The sequence below is a fragment of the Carya illinoinensis genome, chromosome 13 (genome assembly GCF_018687715.1).
Source record: "Carya illinoinensis cultivar Pawnee chromosome 13, C.illinoinensisPawnee_v1, whole genome shotgun sequence".
Lineage (NCBI taxonomy): Eukaryota > Viridiplantae > Streptophyta > Magnoliopsida > Fagales > Juglandaceae > Carya > Carya illinoinensis.
This window is the reverse complement of record NC_056764.1, coordinates 9,582,325-9,601,772: the sequence shown is the minus strand read 5'-3', so window position 1 is coordinate 9,601,772 and position 19,448 is coordinate 9,582,325. Positions and strand designations below refer to the sequence as shown.

General features: G+C 34.3%; 1 protein-coding gene and 1 pseudogene across 1 annotated transcript; both read left to right on the top strand.

The window, feature by feature from the left end:
- The first annotated feature begins 9,542 nt into the window (after positions 1 to 9,542).
- On the top strand, positions 9,543 to 11,453 carry LOC122290929 (annotated as a pseudogene).
- Positions 11,454 to 16,168: 4,715 nt separating this feature from the next.
- On the top strand, positions 16,169 to 18,500 carry LOC122291306 (L-type lectin-domain containing receptor kinase IV.1-like). Its single transcript, XM_043098981.1, has one exon. It carries the CDS (start codon positions 16,243 to 16,245, stop codon positions 18,241 to 18,243), a length of 2,001 nt encoding a protein of 666 aa, XP_042954915.1. The 5' UTR covers positions 16,169 to 16,242; the 3' UTR covers positions 18,244 to 18,500.
- The last annotated feature ends 948 nt before the right edge of the window (positions 18,501 to 19,448 follow it).

Sequence of the window (19,448 nt, the reverse complement as noted above, 5' to 3'; positions counted from 1 at the left end):
TACATGACTCCTCCTCCTGGCTATTGTTCGAAAGGCGAGACTCGCATCTGTCTCCTCCGCAAATCCCTCTACTGTTTCAAACAAGCCTCCCGCAACTGGTTTTTTAAACTAACTACTGTGCTTCTTGATGCAGGTTTTTCTCAATCTCAGGCGGATCATTCTTTATTCAACTTGGTCACTTCTACCAGTGTTACTCTTGTTCTTGTATATGTTGACGATATTTTGGTCGCTGGCAGTGATCGTTCTCAAATTGAGGTCTTCAAACGTGTTCTCTCCACACACTTCAAAACAAAAGATCTCGGCCCTCTTAGATATTTTCTTGGTCTCGAAGTTGCTCGCTCATCTCAAGGCATCTTCCTTAACCAAAGCAAATATGCTCTTGAAATCCTATCTGATAGTGAACAACTCGGTGCTCAGACCGCTTCCTTTCCCATGGAACAAAACTTGAAGCTCACCAATCATGATGGCTCTCTTCTTTCAGATCCTTCTCCCTATCGTCAACTTGTTGGCCGTCTCATATACTTGACTATTACTCGTCCTGATATTGTTTTTGCAGTGAACATTCTCAGTCAATTAATGCATGCTCCTCGTGCTCCTCACATGCAGGCTGCCACTTGAATTCTTCGCTACCTCAAAGGCAGTCCTGGACAAGGCATTTTCTTTCCCTCCTCCAACACTCTTCATGTTACTGCCTATACTGATTCTGATTGGGCCAGTTGCCCCACTACTCGTCGCTCCACCACCGGCTACTTTGTTCAATTTGGCTCCAGTTCCGTTTCTTGGCGTACAAAAAAACAGACTACCGTGGCCCAGTCCTCCACTGAAGCTGAATATCGCGCCATGGCAATCACCACCTGTGAACTCACTTGGGATCTTGATATCTCTCATCCCGAGCCTATTAGTCTTTATTGTGACAATCAATCTGCCTTACAAGTTGCTCACAATCTCGTATTCCATGAAAGCACTAAACATATTGAGATTGATTGTCATCTTGTTCGTGATAAAATTTGGTCCGGACTCCTTACTGCTGTTCACACCTGCTCCCATAAGCAAGTTGCTGACATCTTCACCAAAGCATTGGACCATGATCTCTTCCACCATTTTTTAAGCAAGTTGGGCATTACGAATCTCCATGCGCCAACTTGAGGGGCGTATTGACAGATCACTTCCATAAATCAAGCCAAGATCTCCTCCATTTATTTAATACCATGATTTTAGTAGAAATTTAGCCTTTACCTTTGTAATTATAAATCATACCATACTTAGTTAGTTACCTTAGATGGATTTGTTCTTGTATCTATTTATTTTGACCATTCTCAATGTAAAAATCAAGTTACGGAAATACAAGAGTTGTATTCTTAACAGCTCAGCTTCAGATCCTTTGAATCAGATGTGGCCAAAACGTTTTCTTCTTCACTTGGTTAAGATGAATTTGAATTTTCTTTACTATTGGATGTCCACCTTCTTCTTCCTAGCGCCTAGTCTCTGTAAATGATTGGTTTTCACTTCTGTCCAGTGATTTTGACTACGATGACCATGGATCCAACATGTCCGCTACACTCTAAAATCTTGACGGCAGTAGGGGCTCTGGCAACCGGCTAAAACAGTGACTATGTGTAAATGGAATGTGTAATTCACTATTTCTTTGTGTAAAATAATGCCAATAATTTTCTTCAAAATAGTAATAACTTATAAGATTTTGAAGACTCCCAGTGTACTCTAGATGCCCCACCTTGATTTGAAAAGGTTTTACCCAAGGATTCGAAAGTTTACGAAAATGATTGTAATATATAAGTGTGGTTGCCAAACCAAGTACTTTTCTATTAATCGTCTTCTCAATGCACAAAATCAACCTCTCTATCATGACCTGGCTCTGATATCACTATAGAAAAATGGAGAAACAAAATAGACGCAAACTGAACATAAAATTGAAAAAATGGTGACACTCTCATGAAGGTATTTGTCCTACAAGTTAGTGATAGACAAAAGAAATTGAGTGTTTTGAATGTGCACCAATAATCTTTATTTATAGGTTATGAAACACTAGTTGGCAATGGTCACAACTATTGGCAATTCAATGGTTGGTAAATGACAATTCTAAACAAGTGACACAGGTTGTGTTTTTTGATACTGATGCAAGGGGACCCAAGACAGATGATGCTGAGCTGTCAGATTGCACCTTGATGGCACTGAGATACCATGAGTTGGCAGATCAAGGCAAAGGCGGGAATTGATTGTGATTTGTTCCTCATTGGGGCCGTTTTGAGTGCGTTTCAGTCTTTTGGCCATAACTTTGGCTACGGGTGTCAGAATCGCACATAAGACCCCAATTCGGAAAGCTCTTTTTGGCTCACAAGCTGTCCACATTGAGCATAGCTCCATGTGCCTTTTTTTTTACCTCAACTTCTGTTATTTTTCCCTCTGAATCATTAGTTTTAGTTATTTTTTACTATTTATGGTAATATTTCGTTTGTCAATTAGGAAGTCATTTTAAACCCGATTTGGGCCCATTTTTTACAGATTGCTTATTTTATTTCGAATTTCAATTTGAAGTGATTTTCGAGATTTTACTATTTTTGTCAAAATTCAGATAAACACATTTTTTTACTATAATAGTCCGGCTTATGGACTGATTTTCATTATTGCTTGATTTGATAATATTCAGTTAAACCCTAGAAACTCTTCTCTCTAGTTTTGGGCGATTTTTCTCTTATGAATCATTTGTTGGAACTAGCCTGCAGGATAATCGCTATTCTGTCTGGCGTCAGATACTTTCTTAACCATCACTCCCCATGGGAACCATCACCATGGAGATGTGTCATTTCAAGAAATACACCGTTTGGTGATCACACCCCTTAGAATTACAAATGCATCTGTTAATACATAAACAAACTTTTCTGTGTAGTAATTTTAGGAATCACAAGATGTAGTTTGCATAAATAAATTCCAGTAATGTTTGAGTAAGCAGCATATGTTTACCAATAAACTATTTCTTCAACTTTGTAAATTCAAAAATGTCAAAATCAACGCAATGAAATATGGACCTTTCCTGTTAATGAATGTATATTTTTAAAAGTAAAGTCAAGAGATTTCAAAGATACATGTATCATTAGAAGAGAAATGCTTCAACCATAATGAGTTCTCATAAAAGTAAACTCACAAACTGACGTAATTTGATGTGGTATGTTTGATTGTAAAATTAATTTTACCATAAACTATATCTAATATATTATATAAAGTTATATCAATTTGTGAATTTATTTTTATAACATATCTTTGTAACTGTAATACTTCTAGCGGATTAGTTAAATTAAACAAGAAGTGGCACAATCAATGCTTCATGGGCTTAGATAGTTCAGTGCAGTGACAGCTAGAATGGGCCTCAGGCCCATTCAAGACCTTATAAACCAAGCATATAGATAAGGAAAAATTTAATTGCAAGCACAATTATGCACTAATGTATACGCTAATCTAATGTTATTAGTCAAAAAGTTAATTTTATTGAAAATAGTGCTAATTTAAATTTTAAATATAAAAAAATTAATATTGGTACGTAGATTAATACGCAACTTTATTTATATATAGTAAAACTCTATATATAAAGACCTCTTATGCCAACCAACTCCCTTAAGAAATAAAAAGACCACAAAAAAATAGCACTCATAAAAGCCCTTAAAATAATATAATAGAAAGTATATCCATTGAGCGCGAGTTTATTTCTACATAAATAAAATAAAATGTTATATTTACAAATCATCGGTAGAACAGCTCACATATCAGATTGAAAAAAACATACACAATTTAAATTTTATAAGTTTTTTTCTTACAGTATCTCATGCCTCATCTCACTGTTGAAACCTCTTCAATTGAGTTTATTTTTTTCTGACTGTGTGACAAAGTAGTAAGCCTACCGTGGCCTTTGTTCCAAGTAAGTTTAAATAAGGAATATGAATGTTATGATGTAGAAGATTTAGCCGAGTTGAGATAACGAAACCATCTCAAACCATCTCATCTCATCTTATTAATATAATTTTCATAAATTCTCACTTAGAATAAAATTTAAATTACACATAGAAAAGTCCTTTTTTCCCTTTTTTTTTTTTTATAAATAATAAGTAGGAAAGTTGAAGGATAGAGGTGACTTCCCAACTTGGATGTTGTAACAGCCCGCTAGAAATTCAATTGTGGAATTTCTTTTGACCTTAAGAACCTCGTGAAAATTCCGTAAGTTTACACGAATCGACTAATCGCATAGGTTTTAGCCTGTCAACATAGTTAGTGTTATCACTCACTATGGTGCCAGAAATGCGATTTTAATTATTTGAGATAGTTAGAAGTGTCAGAATACATTATAGTCTACACCACTAGGCTTAATTGAATATTTAAGATTTTTCAGTACTAAGTTTATTACGTTTATTTTTGGAGTGAATAGTAATCTCGGTAAACGTACTAAACGCTGTGTTTTCAAAATCACAGTGTGAAATGTCCAAATTAGGTTAGCGAAATTTTATTTGGATACTTGGCAAGATCTTAACCACACATAATAAATAGTATTAGATACTTAGCACAAAGAGAAACCATTAGATGGAATTGTGAAGGAAATCAAGGTGTGAGATCATGACACCTAAGCAAAATACACATTTGGAAAATATCTTAAGAACATAGATTTAAAATACACATGGAAAGATTTTAACCACCTTACTCTTCCAAGTCTACTCCACATTTAGAAAATATTTTAAGCTAATTTCGTGGATATTATTGGGTAAAAATATCTTGAGTTGATATTTAAGTTTAGGACAAGATTTACATGAGGAATGTAAATTTTGGAAACTTTTGGAGTTAGTATGCAAAATCCTTAAGTTATGGGTAAAACGGTCATTTTCCCACATGTAGAGAGTAAAATGAAAATTTTACTCTTTAAGTTAGTATTTTCCATATTTCAAATTATTAGTGATTTAGTTCTAACTTTTAGAATCACTAATTTCAATTCCTCGTGATCGCACTTGAAGTTTTATAAGAAACGCGGAGATCGAGGTAAGTTAGCTTTTAACTTACTAGCAGTCTACTGTGTATGTGTGCTAAGTAAAAGAATTACAGTGTATGTATGTATGTTATCATATATGTCATGCCATGCCAAGTTATCATGTAATTGTCTATTATACAGAATTTATTCTGTCATCAATTTTTATCTGTTATACAACATATTCTGTTATGTATTACTGTACATGATAAGTACGTCATGCTAAGTATGCCATCTATTACATGTAAGTCAAGTCATGTAATATTCACTGTTGCAAGTATGTCATGTTAAATATGTTGTCTATTATATGTTATGCCATGTTACGAAATGTTTCTATCTCAAGTTGGTCATGTATTCTAAGTTATGTTCAAGTCACGTTATGTTACGTCAGGACTTCAGTCCTTTCGTATTCCAGTCACGTTTCATCTTGAGTATATTCAGTTTATGTAGAATACATGGGGCCACAACAACTGTGGAGTATGTATTTAACTGCATAGTGATGTATAGAATACATGGGGCCACAACAACTGTGGAGTATGTATTTTTAAATGTTAAGTCAAGATTGTGTAGAATACATGGGGCCACAACAACTGTGGAGTATGTATTTAACTACAATTGTGATGCGTAAAATACATGGGGCCACAACAACTGTGGAGTATGTATTTAACTACAATTGTGATGCGTAAAATACATGGGGCCACAACAACTGTGGAGTATGTATTTTTCATGTTAAGTCAAGTTTGTGTAGAATACATGGGGCCACAACAACTGTGGAGTATGTATTTTTAATGTTAAGTCAAGTTTGTGTAGAATACATGGGGCCACAACAATTGTGGAGTATGTATTTACACGTAGAATACATGGGGCCACAACAACTGTGGAGTATGTATTTTTCATGTTAATTCAAGTTTCAGAGCAAGTTCATGCTAAGTCAAGTTCAGTTCATGATTCAATTTAAGCTATGTCAATTATGCTATGTTGTACGCTAAGTTATGCTTTAATTACTTATGAATTTGATTATGCATTTATGCTTTTACTGTCATACATGCATCATTAGTCTGTATGGAAGTTTTTTGTTAACTTGCTGAGATTTGTAATCAAATCTCACTGTGGTAATCCCAACTACCATTCCCCCCGAATGGTAGATCTTGTTACAGGACCTGAAGGAAGATTAGGAGCTGACCAACTAGACACAGTCGACTGAACGACGGTGCGTCGTTAATGTTAATATAGTAGTTAAATTACTACTTGTACGATGGAGTTGCATCTCCAGTACTTTTGGATCATAACTATTTTGGAATAGTGCTGTGATCTTAGTTATTCAATGTATCTTTATTTATGAAGTATGTTTTAAGTATTGGGATATTTTCAGTTTGGTACATAGTATTGCTAAAGAAAAAAATTATCCGCTGCGAATATTGCATAATGTTAGATGCATGTTAGGATTATTGCATCTTATATGTCATGAACGGGGGCAGGTAACCTTGTGTTGTATGTCTCGACGCTTCAAATGTCCGTCCGATCCCAAACGGAATTTGGGGGCGTCACAGATGTGATCAAAATGACACTTTACCTGCTGAAAACCGGATAGGAACAGCCTAGATAGGGAGAAGCCAGCCACAAATAATGCTATTTAGTGTAATGTTATATATTACGTTACTAATCGTGACAATTTCCATTAATAATGCCACATCGTAACAGCAAAAGAAAAATAAAATAATAGTGTGATATATCAAATTTTTTAATTAATGGAGGATGGCCTCTCATGCAGAATTATAAGAGTAAGCTTTTGAAGAGTACATTTCTAATCTCAGAGAGTAAGCGGAAGCTAAATTAAAGATTTTTTAATATCCTACAATTCCAAGTCCAAATATCTAAATAATAAAAATCTATTATTTTCTTTTATTTTCTTTATGATATAACTAGACCATTTTTTAATTGAGATTGACGCATACCAAAAGTGCCCTAAGGTCTGTTGAAAATATCTGATACAGAATTTTTTCTGGGAAAGTAATTTTAAAAAAACTATATTATCGATAACAATGTGTTGATAAATCAAAGATATATTGCTTTGAAAATTTTTCACCTTAAAAAATAATCAATTGGTATTGACAAAAAATAAATAAATAAATAAATAAAACATAAAAAGGACTTCAACAGAATTATAATTTAACTGGTATGTCTTTTCCTTCTAGTAATAAATCAAAAGATGATGCCATGAGTTTTTTTTTTTTTTTTTTTTTCTCTTAAATATATATAAAAATAAAATAAATATTATGGAAGTCGTAGAAATAATCATCACGGGTGACGTGTAGGTGTTGCATAGGTTAGCATGTTACTAGAAGATTATAAATGTCATTTGGTAATTTAAAAAAAAAATAAAGATACACCCAAATTGAGTTTTGTTATATACAGTCACTTTTACATACTCTTTGTACTCTTCATTGATGTCATTGGTCAAAATAGTTATTTTACATTAAAAAAATAATGAGGTCAATCATATTAATAGAGTGCGTAAAGAGTACGAAAAAATGACTACACATAAAACTTTTGCTCAAGAAGTCATGGATTATGTAAGCGTCGCACATTTCTATTGAAAAAGAGTGGGATCTATTATTACAAAATAATTTTTTCATGTGGGACTCATATTTACTCTTTTTTTTTTAAAGAGTATGTAGAGTTTGTGCATTTTATAATTGCAAATATAATTTATCTATGTTCTATCATGAGAAAAAGTCAATACTTTTTTTTTCTCTGCCATTGACCTTCAGACATGCTAAGGGGATGTTTGGAAACAAATCTCATCTCTTCTCATCTCCTTACTAAACATCATTCTATCTTATTACTATTCACAAAAATTTCATTTTTTTCTCATTTCTTAGACATCCCCTAAAACTACATATGGTATTACCATTTCCTTGGAGGTTCTTGGGATTCAGCAAAGGTCATACACATTTTTTTAGGTCATACACATTGATTGTTATATCAACTAGCTGAAGAATTATATGACCAAAATGATATGACCAAGGTTGGAGTAAGATTGTTTCAATGTCACCCTAAGATTTCAGGCACAGTGAAAGAATGCACAAGGCACAAGCAATTTGGATCTTTTTTCCATTAAAATAAACATCCAATAACATTACTTTCATTCATGAATCACGTGAAGGAAAATTCACTAGATGTACTTGACCACAAGCCGCCGGACTATTCTGCACCAAAGACAACATCCGAAATCTTCCCCTTTCATTCATATGACAGCTTTTGCATGAACAAGAACGATCTTCCAAAGAAAGCGATGAGAAGATTGCAAATACATAGTAAAAAAAGGTACAAGGAAAGATTGAGAATGTTCTGTTTTTGCCATTAATCTAAGCAAGAAAGCAATGTACTAATCATTATTCTGCTAGTTGTATTATGAAAAGAAACAAAAATGAACAATAAAATGGGAGAGTTTAAGATATTGTTTTCCTAATCACATATTCTAGTTCATCCTGTAATCTCTATACCCTTTTGAGGGTAATTGGTCTGTTCCTCATGACTATGGGAATTCCTATGTTCAAGTTTTGGCTGGTAATTGGACATTTCCCCATGAAAAACAGCAACTCAAATATTTTTGGCGGCATATCCAGAGGACTATTCACAAAGAAGAAAAGTCAGTTTGAAAACAAATCGTCTCCATCTCAACAAGTCAATTACACTTGCCCATCAGAGTCCAATATTCTAGACCCAAGGAAATGAAAGTCAAGGCTAACGGTGTGGCTCAAAATGTTGGTTACCTGCAATAGAGAATTGGGGTATGTCTTGAGCAATTGTTAAAAACGGACAACCAAAGTCTTGAGCACGTGTGTAGCTAGATGCAAAGAGTACATATGCATGCATCCTTCTGTTGTAGGATTTCTTGACATCTTATACCAATGGAATTGCATAAACTTACCCCAATGGTCTATTGCAGGTAACCACCAAGAACTTGGCCCATGCCATCTTTCAATTTCCGGAAATTCCTAACAACTAGATCAAGCTATACTTATACAGTAGAAGTTAGAAAAATACAATTTATCATCTTTTTAATCACTATCTCTCGATGTAGTATTAAAGGATTAACATATCAATGAACATAATAAATATTTTTTTAATTAATTGATGTCACATCAAAAGATGATAAAACATCGGCATTTAATAGGATAATGAATAGCATTACCGAGTCAAGCAATGTATGTCAAAAAGAACAAGAAGCACCACAGCTTATACACTCCCATGTTTGAATGAAGAATCATTCCTTCATGGTATTGAGAAAAATTTTAGGATGATCAAAATTACATTTGGGGAAACAAATTGAGAAGTTGTCAAAACTACTCTTCATATTAAAACAATTAATTGGTTACCAATGGGAACACCGATGTTGACTATATCACGACACATTGGCCAAAAAAAAAAAAAAACTCATTTAATTCCTCAGGAGTTTGTGACATGTGATCAAGTGAAAACCCTATCTCATAAAGGCACCATCTTCCCACTTTTCCCAATGGCTACAGTTCTTAGATCACTTCATCTTATGATGATTCTCTATATTTCTAGTATTCCCTTAAACTTTGCTCAAGATGAAAGCCAATTCGTCTACAATGGATTCAGTCAAGCCAATCTGTATCTTGATGGAATCGCAGAAATTCACCCTAATGGTCTGTTGCAACTAACCAACATTTCAAACTGGCAATTTGGTCATGCTTTCTACCAATTTCCTATAAAGTTCGGCACGATTTCATCTCTTTCATTTTCTACAAACTTTGTGTTTGCCATAGTTCCTCAAGAACCAAAATGCGGTGGACATGGCATAGCCTTTGCCATCAGTCCCTCAAGGAGCTTTGATGCTACGGTAAGTCAATTCCTAGGACTCTTCAATATTTCAAATAACGGGCTCACTTCCAACCACATCTTGGCCATCGAACTCGATTTTGTTAAGAATTCTGAATTTGAAGATATTGACAACCATATGGGAATTGATGTGAATGACCTAAGATCACTTGAATCAGCTCCTGCAGCATATTAGTCCAATGAAGAAAGGAGGAATATAAGCTTGGAGCTCACAAGTGGAAATCCAATGCAACTTTGGATAGACTATGAGGAAGCAGAAAAGTTGTTAAATGTAACACTGGCCCCAGTTAGAACCCCAAAACCAAACTGGCCTCTCTTGTCAACTCCGATCAATTTGTCTCAAATCGTGTTGGAATCTATGTATGTTGGTTTCTCTGCTTCCACAGGATCGGTTGCATGTGACCACTACATTCTTGGATGGAGCTTTAATAAAAGTGGGCAAGCACAAAGTCTTGAAATTTCAAGCCTCCCTACACTTCCCCCACGTAGGAAACGAAAAGAGAAACTAATAGTAGCAATCAGGGCTCTTCTCATAGTACTAGTGGTTGTGCTGATAATGATAACTGGAGCTGCTTACTATTTTAGAAGGAAGAAATATGAAAAGTGCGTGAAGATTGGGAAAGTGAGTATAGTACTTATAGGTTCAGCTATAAGAGTCTCTACAAGGCAACCAAAGGTTTCAAAGCCATAGAGGTTATTGGAGAAGGAGGTTTTGGAAAGGTTTATAAAGGAACACTTCCTTCTAATGAGCCAATTGCAGTCAAGAAAGTCTCCCGTGATTCCTAACAAGGGATGAAGGAATTTGTGGCTAAGATCATTAGCATAGAAAGATTGAGACATAGGAACTTGGTGCAGCTCTTGGGATATTGCCGGCGTAGGGGGGAACTCCTCTTAATCTATGATTATATGCCCTATGGAAGCCTTGACATGTTCTTATATAGCAATGGAAGTAGACACCTTAACTAGCTTCAAAGATTTCAAATCCTTAGAGGAGTGGCATCTGGCCTTCTTCACCTGCATGAAGGGTGGGAACAAGTTGTTATACATAGAGATATAAAAGCAAACCCATGTGGCTAGGACTGTCGGTTATTTGGCTCCAGAGCTTACTAGAATGGGGAGGGCAACCACTTACACTAATGTGTATTCTTTTGGGGCTTTCATGCTAGAGGTGGCTTGTGGAATGAGGCCAATAGAGCGAATGAGGATGTCTGAAGAATTAGTTTTGGTTGATTGGGTCTTTGAGTGTTGGAGCAAAGGAGCCATTCTCCATGCTAGTGATCCTAGATTGGAAGGTAATTATGTGGTAGAGGAAATGGTATTGGTTTTGAAACTAGGACTCCTTTGCTCACATGTAAATCCAGATGCTAGGCCTAGCATGAGGCGAGTGATGCAGTTTTTGAATGGCGATGTGGATTTGCCAAATATTCCATATGACAGTGCTTCTTTTGGTAGAGCCACAAATAGTGAAACATTAGATTTCTTGTGGTCGCCTCCTTCATCATTTGTCCAATCTTCTGATCCTTCCAAGGTTAGCATCGTTTCCATCCTTAAAAGTGGTCGTTGAATTAGCTACCTCATCCCTTGAGAAAGTAGACCATGGATCTATAATTTGGACCAAGTCAACCCATGGCACACATAAAGCTTACAGATATATTGGTGGTGGAGATTGGAAGAAGAAACATGCGAAGAATGTGATGTAGATGTATACAGTTTGTTTTGATAAATATACAGTTTGTTTTAACTTGGTTTTGTCTTGAAAATCTCAATTTTTTTGATGTTCCAATTGTGTTTGTTTTTGTGACGGTTGACTGGATAAACAAGTTTCTTGAGTATATGTGGCCATATCTTGACAAGGTCCAACTGCTCCTGAATTTCATTTGATTTGTTTTTTTGGTATTTAACTGCTTTTATATTTCTCTTCATAAGTATTTAATGCTCTTTATTTTCTCATAGGCGATTTGCATGACTGCAAGGAACATTGCAAAGCCTATAATTGCTAAGCAAATTCCGATATATAAAATCGAGTCTGTTGAATTTGAAGCATTTACATTAGGATCTCTACCACTAACTTTTCAATGTTTCACTTTGCCTACATACATTCAGATACATTTAGGGGGCTCTCTTTCAAGGTGGAGGGGTGCTGGTAGTTATAGTTCATGAAACTCGACGTTGAAGGAAAGCACCACACTAATCCCTCTTAATTGGTTTCTAATATGGACTTCTGTGTCCTCTTTAAGTGTCATCCTTTTCGCATTTGTAGGTATTCTCAATACTCTCTCTCTCTCTCTCTCTCTCTCTCTCTCTCTCTCTCTGTGTGGAGATAGCATATATTGTTTTTTTTTTTAAATAAAAAAAGAGATTGTCTATTACCCTATTTCATCTCTGTTCCTGATTATAATACGTAAACTTTACAAATAATCGTGATTGCATATGGTCTAACATGCTAGTATACACAATAATAAAGGTTTAAGAAATGAGGTGAAATGCGCTTGGGTATATAAATATAAGTTTTGCTACGTACAAGTAAAGTTGCGTACTAATCTACGTACCAATACTGATTCTTTCATATTCAAAATTTAAATTAGCACTATTTTTAATAAAATCTACTTTTTTACCAATCACATTAAATTGATATACATATTAGTGCGCAGTTGTGCTTGTAACTAAATTTTTCCTATAAATATATATTGTGAATCTTGTGAATCACATTTGTTGCACAATACTGCAGCCATCCTGCGAAATGGCATACTTCCACCGAGGGATTCTGCTGCTGCATCAATCAGTGTTGTTGTTCCCATTTTTCAATCGGAAAATTGCTTATTTTGTTGGTTTAATATTTAATCAACCCTTTTCTGAAGTCTCATTTCAGAGTAAGCTATTTTGATGCTATCGGATATTTATGCATACCAACTTGTTCAGAAGTTTCCTTTCCCCAGGACCAAGCATCCCCCAGTGTATCTCAGTCTATCATTTCAGGGTCATGCATTTCTAAACTAGATGTACTTGTTGGGTAGAAGAAAGATTAGCAAAAAGTGTGTGTTGTATAATTGGGTTATTGAGGAAAAAATTTAGTTGGAAAAAAATAATTTAAGTATAAATTAAATTATTAATTAACTATGGTTAATGTAATTGAAAAATATGAAAAAAAAATTAAAAATATTGTTATTAAAAAAATAATACTATATTATTATTTTGACTAATTTAATAGCTAATCCAACATGGGATTATGGCTAGATTTATAAAAAACATGTACTATTTATCAAATTTTAGATATGACTTTGATGAAGTGAATGTCAATACTTTAAATCGTGACTAGTATTTGTTTCCATCCAAATTCTTGGCTCAATTGCTCCTCTTTTTTTTTTTTTTTTTAAATTTATATACTATTTGGAATCTCTCATCCCCTCTTGTATTTATCTTTTTAATTTAATAAAAAAAAATCTGCTCATTAAAAAAAAAAAAAAAACATGTAAACAAAGTGGCAAGATAATTACTCTCTGGCCCCTGCCCTTCAGTGAACATACCCAACATGCTTGGCCTGCCATAGGTGAAATAATAGAAGCCCCATATGAATGTTCTATCATGAGAAAAAGTCAGTGCTTTCTTTTTTCTGCCATTGACCTTCAGGCATGCTAAAACTACATATAGTATTACCACTTGCTTGGAGGTTCTTGGAATTCAGCAAAGGTCATACACATTTTTTCGGGTAATACACAATGATTATTATATCAATATGTGAAGAATTATATGACCAAAATGATATGAGCAAGTTGGAGTAGATTTTTTCAATGTCATGATATTTCAGGCACAATGAAAGAATGCAAAAGCAAGTTGGATTTTTTTGCTTTGAAATAAACATCCACAAATATCACTTTCATGAAAAAAAATTCACTAGCTCCCGATTGATTTCATAGATAGGTCAATCTATCTCATATCAACATTCAAACATTATTAAAATATAAATATTTTTTAATTTTAAGTTGTTAAGTTTTTAATTTTTTTTTATCTAATTATTATCTAATTATTATAATTTTTTTAAACTTTTAAACAAAACATAAAAGATAATTCAATTTTTTTAAATTTCAAAATAAAAATTATATTCTAATAATATTTTTATTTAATTTTTTTATTTATTTTTAAAACTTTATAAAACATCTTAATTTATATCATTTCACTCAAATATCTCTATCCATTTCAAAAAGAAAAAAATATCCCACTACCATTTTAACTTTTTCTTGGCCGCCGTCTGAAAAGCCGGCTGGACTTTTTTACATCAAGACAAAACATCCAAATCTTCCCTCTCTTTTGAATAATATGGAAGAAAAGGAAAAATCTAAGCATAAAGTCTCTTTGTTGGGGTTGACCGTTCAGTTTTGACTGTTGGGTAAATTTATTTATTTTTATTTAATAATTAAAAAAATGATTAAAAAAATGTGAAATGTGAATTCAAAAATTAGAAAAAAAAAAAAAAAAAAAAAAACCGACCAGCGGTATGAACGGGGTGGTATAATAGCCTAATCCAAAATCTAATTATAAATACAGCTGTATATTAATATTTATATTAATTTAATGTGATTGATCAAAAAATAAATTTTATTAAAAATAATATTAATTTAAATTTTAAATATGAGGACTAGTAACCAGTTCGAAAACTCTGATTTAAAGACGGCTGGACTATAAACTTTCATTACTTTCCAAGGTTGTGAAGTGTTAGCTGCAGAAATTGGTCGAACTGCAGTTTGATGTATTGCTTGGTTGCCGTTATCTACATGTCTTCTTTGAGCATTCATATGACAGCCTTTTGCATGATCAAGAATGATCTTCTAAAGCGATTAGGAGAATGCAAGTAACTAGTTAAAAAAAGAGTATCGTTAATGTGCCGTATCGGTCATACCATTCATTTTGTCTCGACTCCCATTGACATGGTACCACCATGTCATGTGTTTTATTAAAAAATAAATAAAAAAAATGCAAACATAAAAGGAATAGAGGAAACTTAAGATTTCAATTTTTCTTTTTTTTTTTTTTTTTTTTTTTGTGTGTTTTCATAGGCCACATCAATGGGACATTGACATAGTACCACCATGTCATGTGTTTTATTAAAAAAAAAATATAAAATGCAAACATAAAAGGGATAGAGGAAACTTAATATTTCAATTTTTTTCTTTTTTTGTGTTTTCATAGGCAACATCAATAGCACAAAGTGAGCAGTATAATGGAACAGTACAGTAGCAACTAAAAAAATTTATAAGGAAAGACGGACTGTTCTGTTTTCGCCATTAATATAGGCCAGAAAACAATGTTTGGCTGTAATGTGGAAAGAGAATAAATGAACCATAAAATGCGAGAGTTTAAAATATCGTTTTCCTAATTACAAATTATGGTTGATCTTCTAATCTCTATACTCTTCGGTGGGTTGTTGGTCTGTCACTGTCCCTCATGACTATGGGAATTCCTATGTTCAAGTTTTGGCTGGTAATATGTCGTTTTCCCATGAAAGATGGCAACTCAGATATTTTTGCTAGCATATCCAGAGGACTATTCATAGAGAAGAAAAGTTCGTTTTTTATTGCTTGGAAGCTTGAAAACAAATGATCTCTATCTCAACCGCTTTATCAAGCGTACAATCATCTAGTGGGGTTCTTTGTTTCACACTTGCCCCCAATATTCTAGACCCAAGGAATTGAATGTCGAGGCAAATGGGTTTGGCATCGTGTTAAAACAGGACATCCATAAGTCTTGAGCATGTGTAGATAGATGCAAAGAGTACATATGCATGCATCCTTCTGTTGTAGGATTTCTTGACATCTTATCATCCCAATGGAATTGCAGAAACTTATCCCAATGGTCTATCTTTTGGTTTCCTGAAAGTCCTAACAACTATATCAAGCTATTCTTCTACATAGTAAAAGGAAGAAAAATGTAAGTTAACAGCTTTTTAATTACTATTTTTAAATGTGGTATCAAATGATTGACACATAAGTGAAAATAATAAAGTATATTTTCAATCACTTGATGTCACATCAAGAGATGATAAAAGAACAGGAGTTAATATGCTATGAGCACTAACCTAATATGCTCCCCATGTTTGACCAAAGAATCATTCCTTCATGGTACTGAAAAAACATATTTGAATGATCGAAATTACATTTGGGGAATCAAATTAAGAAGTTGTCAAAACTAATCTTCAAATCAAAATAATTGATTGGTTACCAATGGAACACAAATGTTGACTATACCATGGCACATTGGCAAATAAATATAAAAAGCAATTTCATTTCTCAGGAGTTTGAGACATTTGAATAAATGAAATCCCACTCTCACATAAAGGCACCATCTTCCCACTTTTCCCAATGGCTATAGTGCTTAGATCACTTCATCTTATGATGATTCTCTATATTTCCAATATTCCCTTGAGCTTCGCTCAAGATGAAAGTCAATTTATCTACAATGGCTTCAATCAAGCTAATCTATATCTTGATGGAATTGCAGAAATTCGCCCCAATGGTCTGTTGCAGCTAACCAACATTTCAAACCAGGAACTTGGTCGTGCTTTCTACCAAATTCCTATAAAGTTCAGCATGATTTCGTCTCTTTCATTTTCTACAAACTTTGTGTTTGCCATGGTTCCTCAAGAACCAAAACTCGGTGGACATGGCATAGCCTTCACCATTAGTCCCTCGAGAAGCCTTAATGGTGTAGCAAGTCAATTCCTAGGACTCTCCAATTTTTCAAATATCGGCCTTAATTCCAACCACATATTGGCCATCGAGCTCGATCCTGTTAGGAGTCTTGAATTTGAAGATATTCGTAACCATGTGGGAATTGATGTGAATGACTTGAAATCACTTGAATTAGCTCCTGCAGTATATTATTCCAATGAAGAAAGGAGGAATATAAGCTTGGAGCTCATAAGTGGGAATCCAATGCAACTTTGGATAGACTATGATGAAGCAGAAAAGTTGCTGAATGTAACACTGGCCCCAATTAGTACCCCAAAACCAAACTGGCCTCTCTTGTCAACGCCGATCAATCTGTCTCAAATCGTATTGGAATCTATGTATGTTGGTTTCTCTGCTTCCACAGGAGTAGTTGCATGTGACCACTACATTCTTGGATGGAGCTTTAATAAAAGTGGCCAAGCACAAAGCCTCGACATTTCAAGCCTCCCTAAACTTCCCCCACGTAGGAAACGAAAGGACAAACGAATAGTAGTGATCAGGGCTCTTCTCATAGTAGTAATGGTTGTGCTGATAACGATAACTGGAGCTACTTACTATTTAAGGAGGAAGAAATATGAAGAAGTGCGTGAAGATTGGGAAAGTGAGTATGGTACTCACAGGTTCAGCTATAAAAGTCTCTACAAGGCAACCAAAGGTTTCAAAGCCAGAGAGATTATTGGAGAAGGAGGTTTTGGAAAGGTTTATAAAGGAACACTTCCTTCTAATGAGCAAATTGCAGTCAAGAGAGTTTCCCATGATTCCCAACAGGGGATGAAGGAATTTGTAGCTGAGATCGTTAGCATGGGAAGATTGAGACATAGGAACTTGGTGCGGCTCTTGGGCTATTGCCGGCGCAGGGGAGAACTCCTCTTAATCTATGATTATATGCCCCATGGAAGCCTTGACAGGTTCTTATACAGCAATGGAAGAAGGCACCTTAACTGGCTTCAAAGATTTCGAATCCTTAGAGGAGTAGCATCAGGCCTTCTTTATCTCCATGAAGAGTGGGAACAGATTGTTATACATAGAGATATAAAAGCAAGCAATGTCCTATTAGATGCCGAAATGAATGGAAGGCTAGGTGATTTTGGCCTTGCCAGATTATATGACCATGACACAAATTCACAAACTACCCATGTGGCTGGGACTATCGGTTATTTGGCTCCAGAGCTTACTAGAACAGGGAGGGCAACAACTTACACTGATGTGTATGCTTTTGGGGCTTTCATGCTAGAGGTGGCTTGTGGAAGGAGGCCAACAGAGCAAATGGAGATGCCTGAAGAATTAGTTTTGGTTGATTGGGTCTTTGAGTGCTGGAGCAAAGGAGATATCCTCCGTGCTAGTGATCCTAGATTGGAAGGTAATTATGTGGTAGAGGAAATGGTATTGGTTTTGAAATTAGGACTCCTCTGCTCACATGTAAATCCAGCTGCTAGGCCTAGCATGAGGCGAGTGATGCAGTTTTTGGACTGCGATGCTGATCTGCCGAATATTCCATATGATAGTTCTTCTTTTGGTAGAGTCACAAGTAGTGAAACATTAGATTTCTTATGGTCACCTCCTTCATCATTTGTCCAGCCTTCTAATCCTTCCATGTCTAGCACCGTTTCCATCCTTAAAGATGGTTGTTGAATTAGCTACCTCATCCCATGAGAAACAAGATCATGGATCTATACTATGGACTAAGTCAACCCATGGCACGCATAAAACTTACAGATAAGTTGGTGGTGGAGGGGGGAAGAAGAAACATGCGAAGAATATGATGTAGATGTATACAGCTTCTTTTGATAAATATATGTTTTCAAAACTCATGTTAGTACTCTACTTGAGATCTTTGTATTACTAAAGATTTGAGTTTACTATTAAAAGATTTATAGATTTGTCATTTATATGCAGTGTATTACTAAAGGTTTAGAGGCTCACCAATTCATAGTGCTGTATAGTTGCATATGTCAAGTCCGAACCTATTCATTACACTATGCCACACCTAGAGGATTATTGTTCTGTTTAACCATCCAAGAGAATCAAGGTCTTGTATTTATGGGTAATGAGATGAGATGATAAATTCTTAAAACTTCTCATAATTTCTTTTTCAAATATCACCCAAATATAAAATACTTTTTAATCTTAAATTTTTAATTTTTTCATCTAATTATTACATAATCCTTACAACTTTTAAAATTTTCAAAACAAAAAATAAAAAACAATACAAGCTTTTCAAATTTCAAAACAAAAATAATATTAACAAATTATATTAAAAAAAAAATTTAACTTTATAATCTTTTTATTCAACTTTTTCACTCTTTTTTCTCAAAATCTAATAAAATATCTTAACTCAAACTATTTCATTACTATTTATTAAATTCTAAGATATTTCAAGTATTCAAGCATGCCTCTCGCGGTCATAAAGTTTTGGTGATGTGGATTGCAAACTTATCGCTATTGATAGATAAGTCCATTGTTCCCAATACTAATATGATAGATCATAATCTGGAATATCTTTTCTTTAAAGAAAAATTTTAAATAATAAATCATCATTTTTAACTGATGAATATTTTTTAGAAAGAGTTTAGAGGTTACAAAAAGCCCAAAACCAAAGACTCGTTAAAAAAAAAATTTATTCTAATGAGCGAAAAAAAAAAGTCCCAAAGATTTTCAGACATATGCGCTTAACACTGAAAGAAATGGTAAACGGAAATACAGGGAGGGAAAGTTAGGACTAACACATGTTGTACTTTCCTTTATAACCATATCATTGTTTTCCAAAAGAAATTATAATTTAAGAGAAATGCTATATATGCAAAAAAAAATACATAAAAATAAATTTATAAATTAAT

Bases quoted from the DNA above. Each gene is read 5' to 3' on its own strand.
- LOC122291306 (XM_043098981.1), top strand. From the start codon at position 16,243: ATGGCTATAGTGCTTAGATCACTTCATCTTATGATGATTCTCTATATT.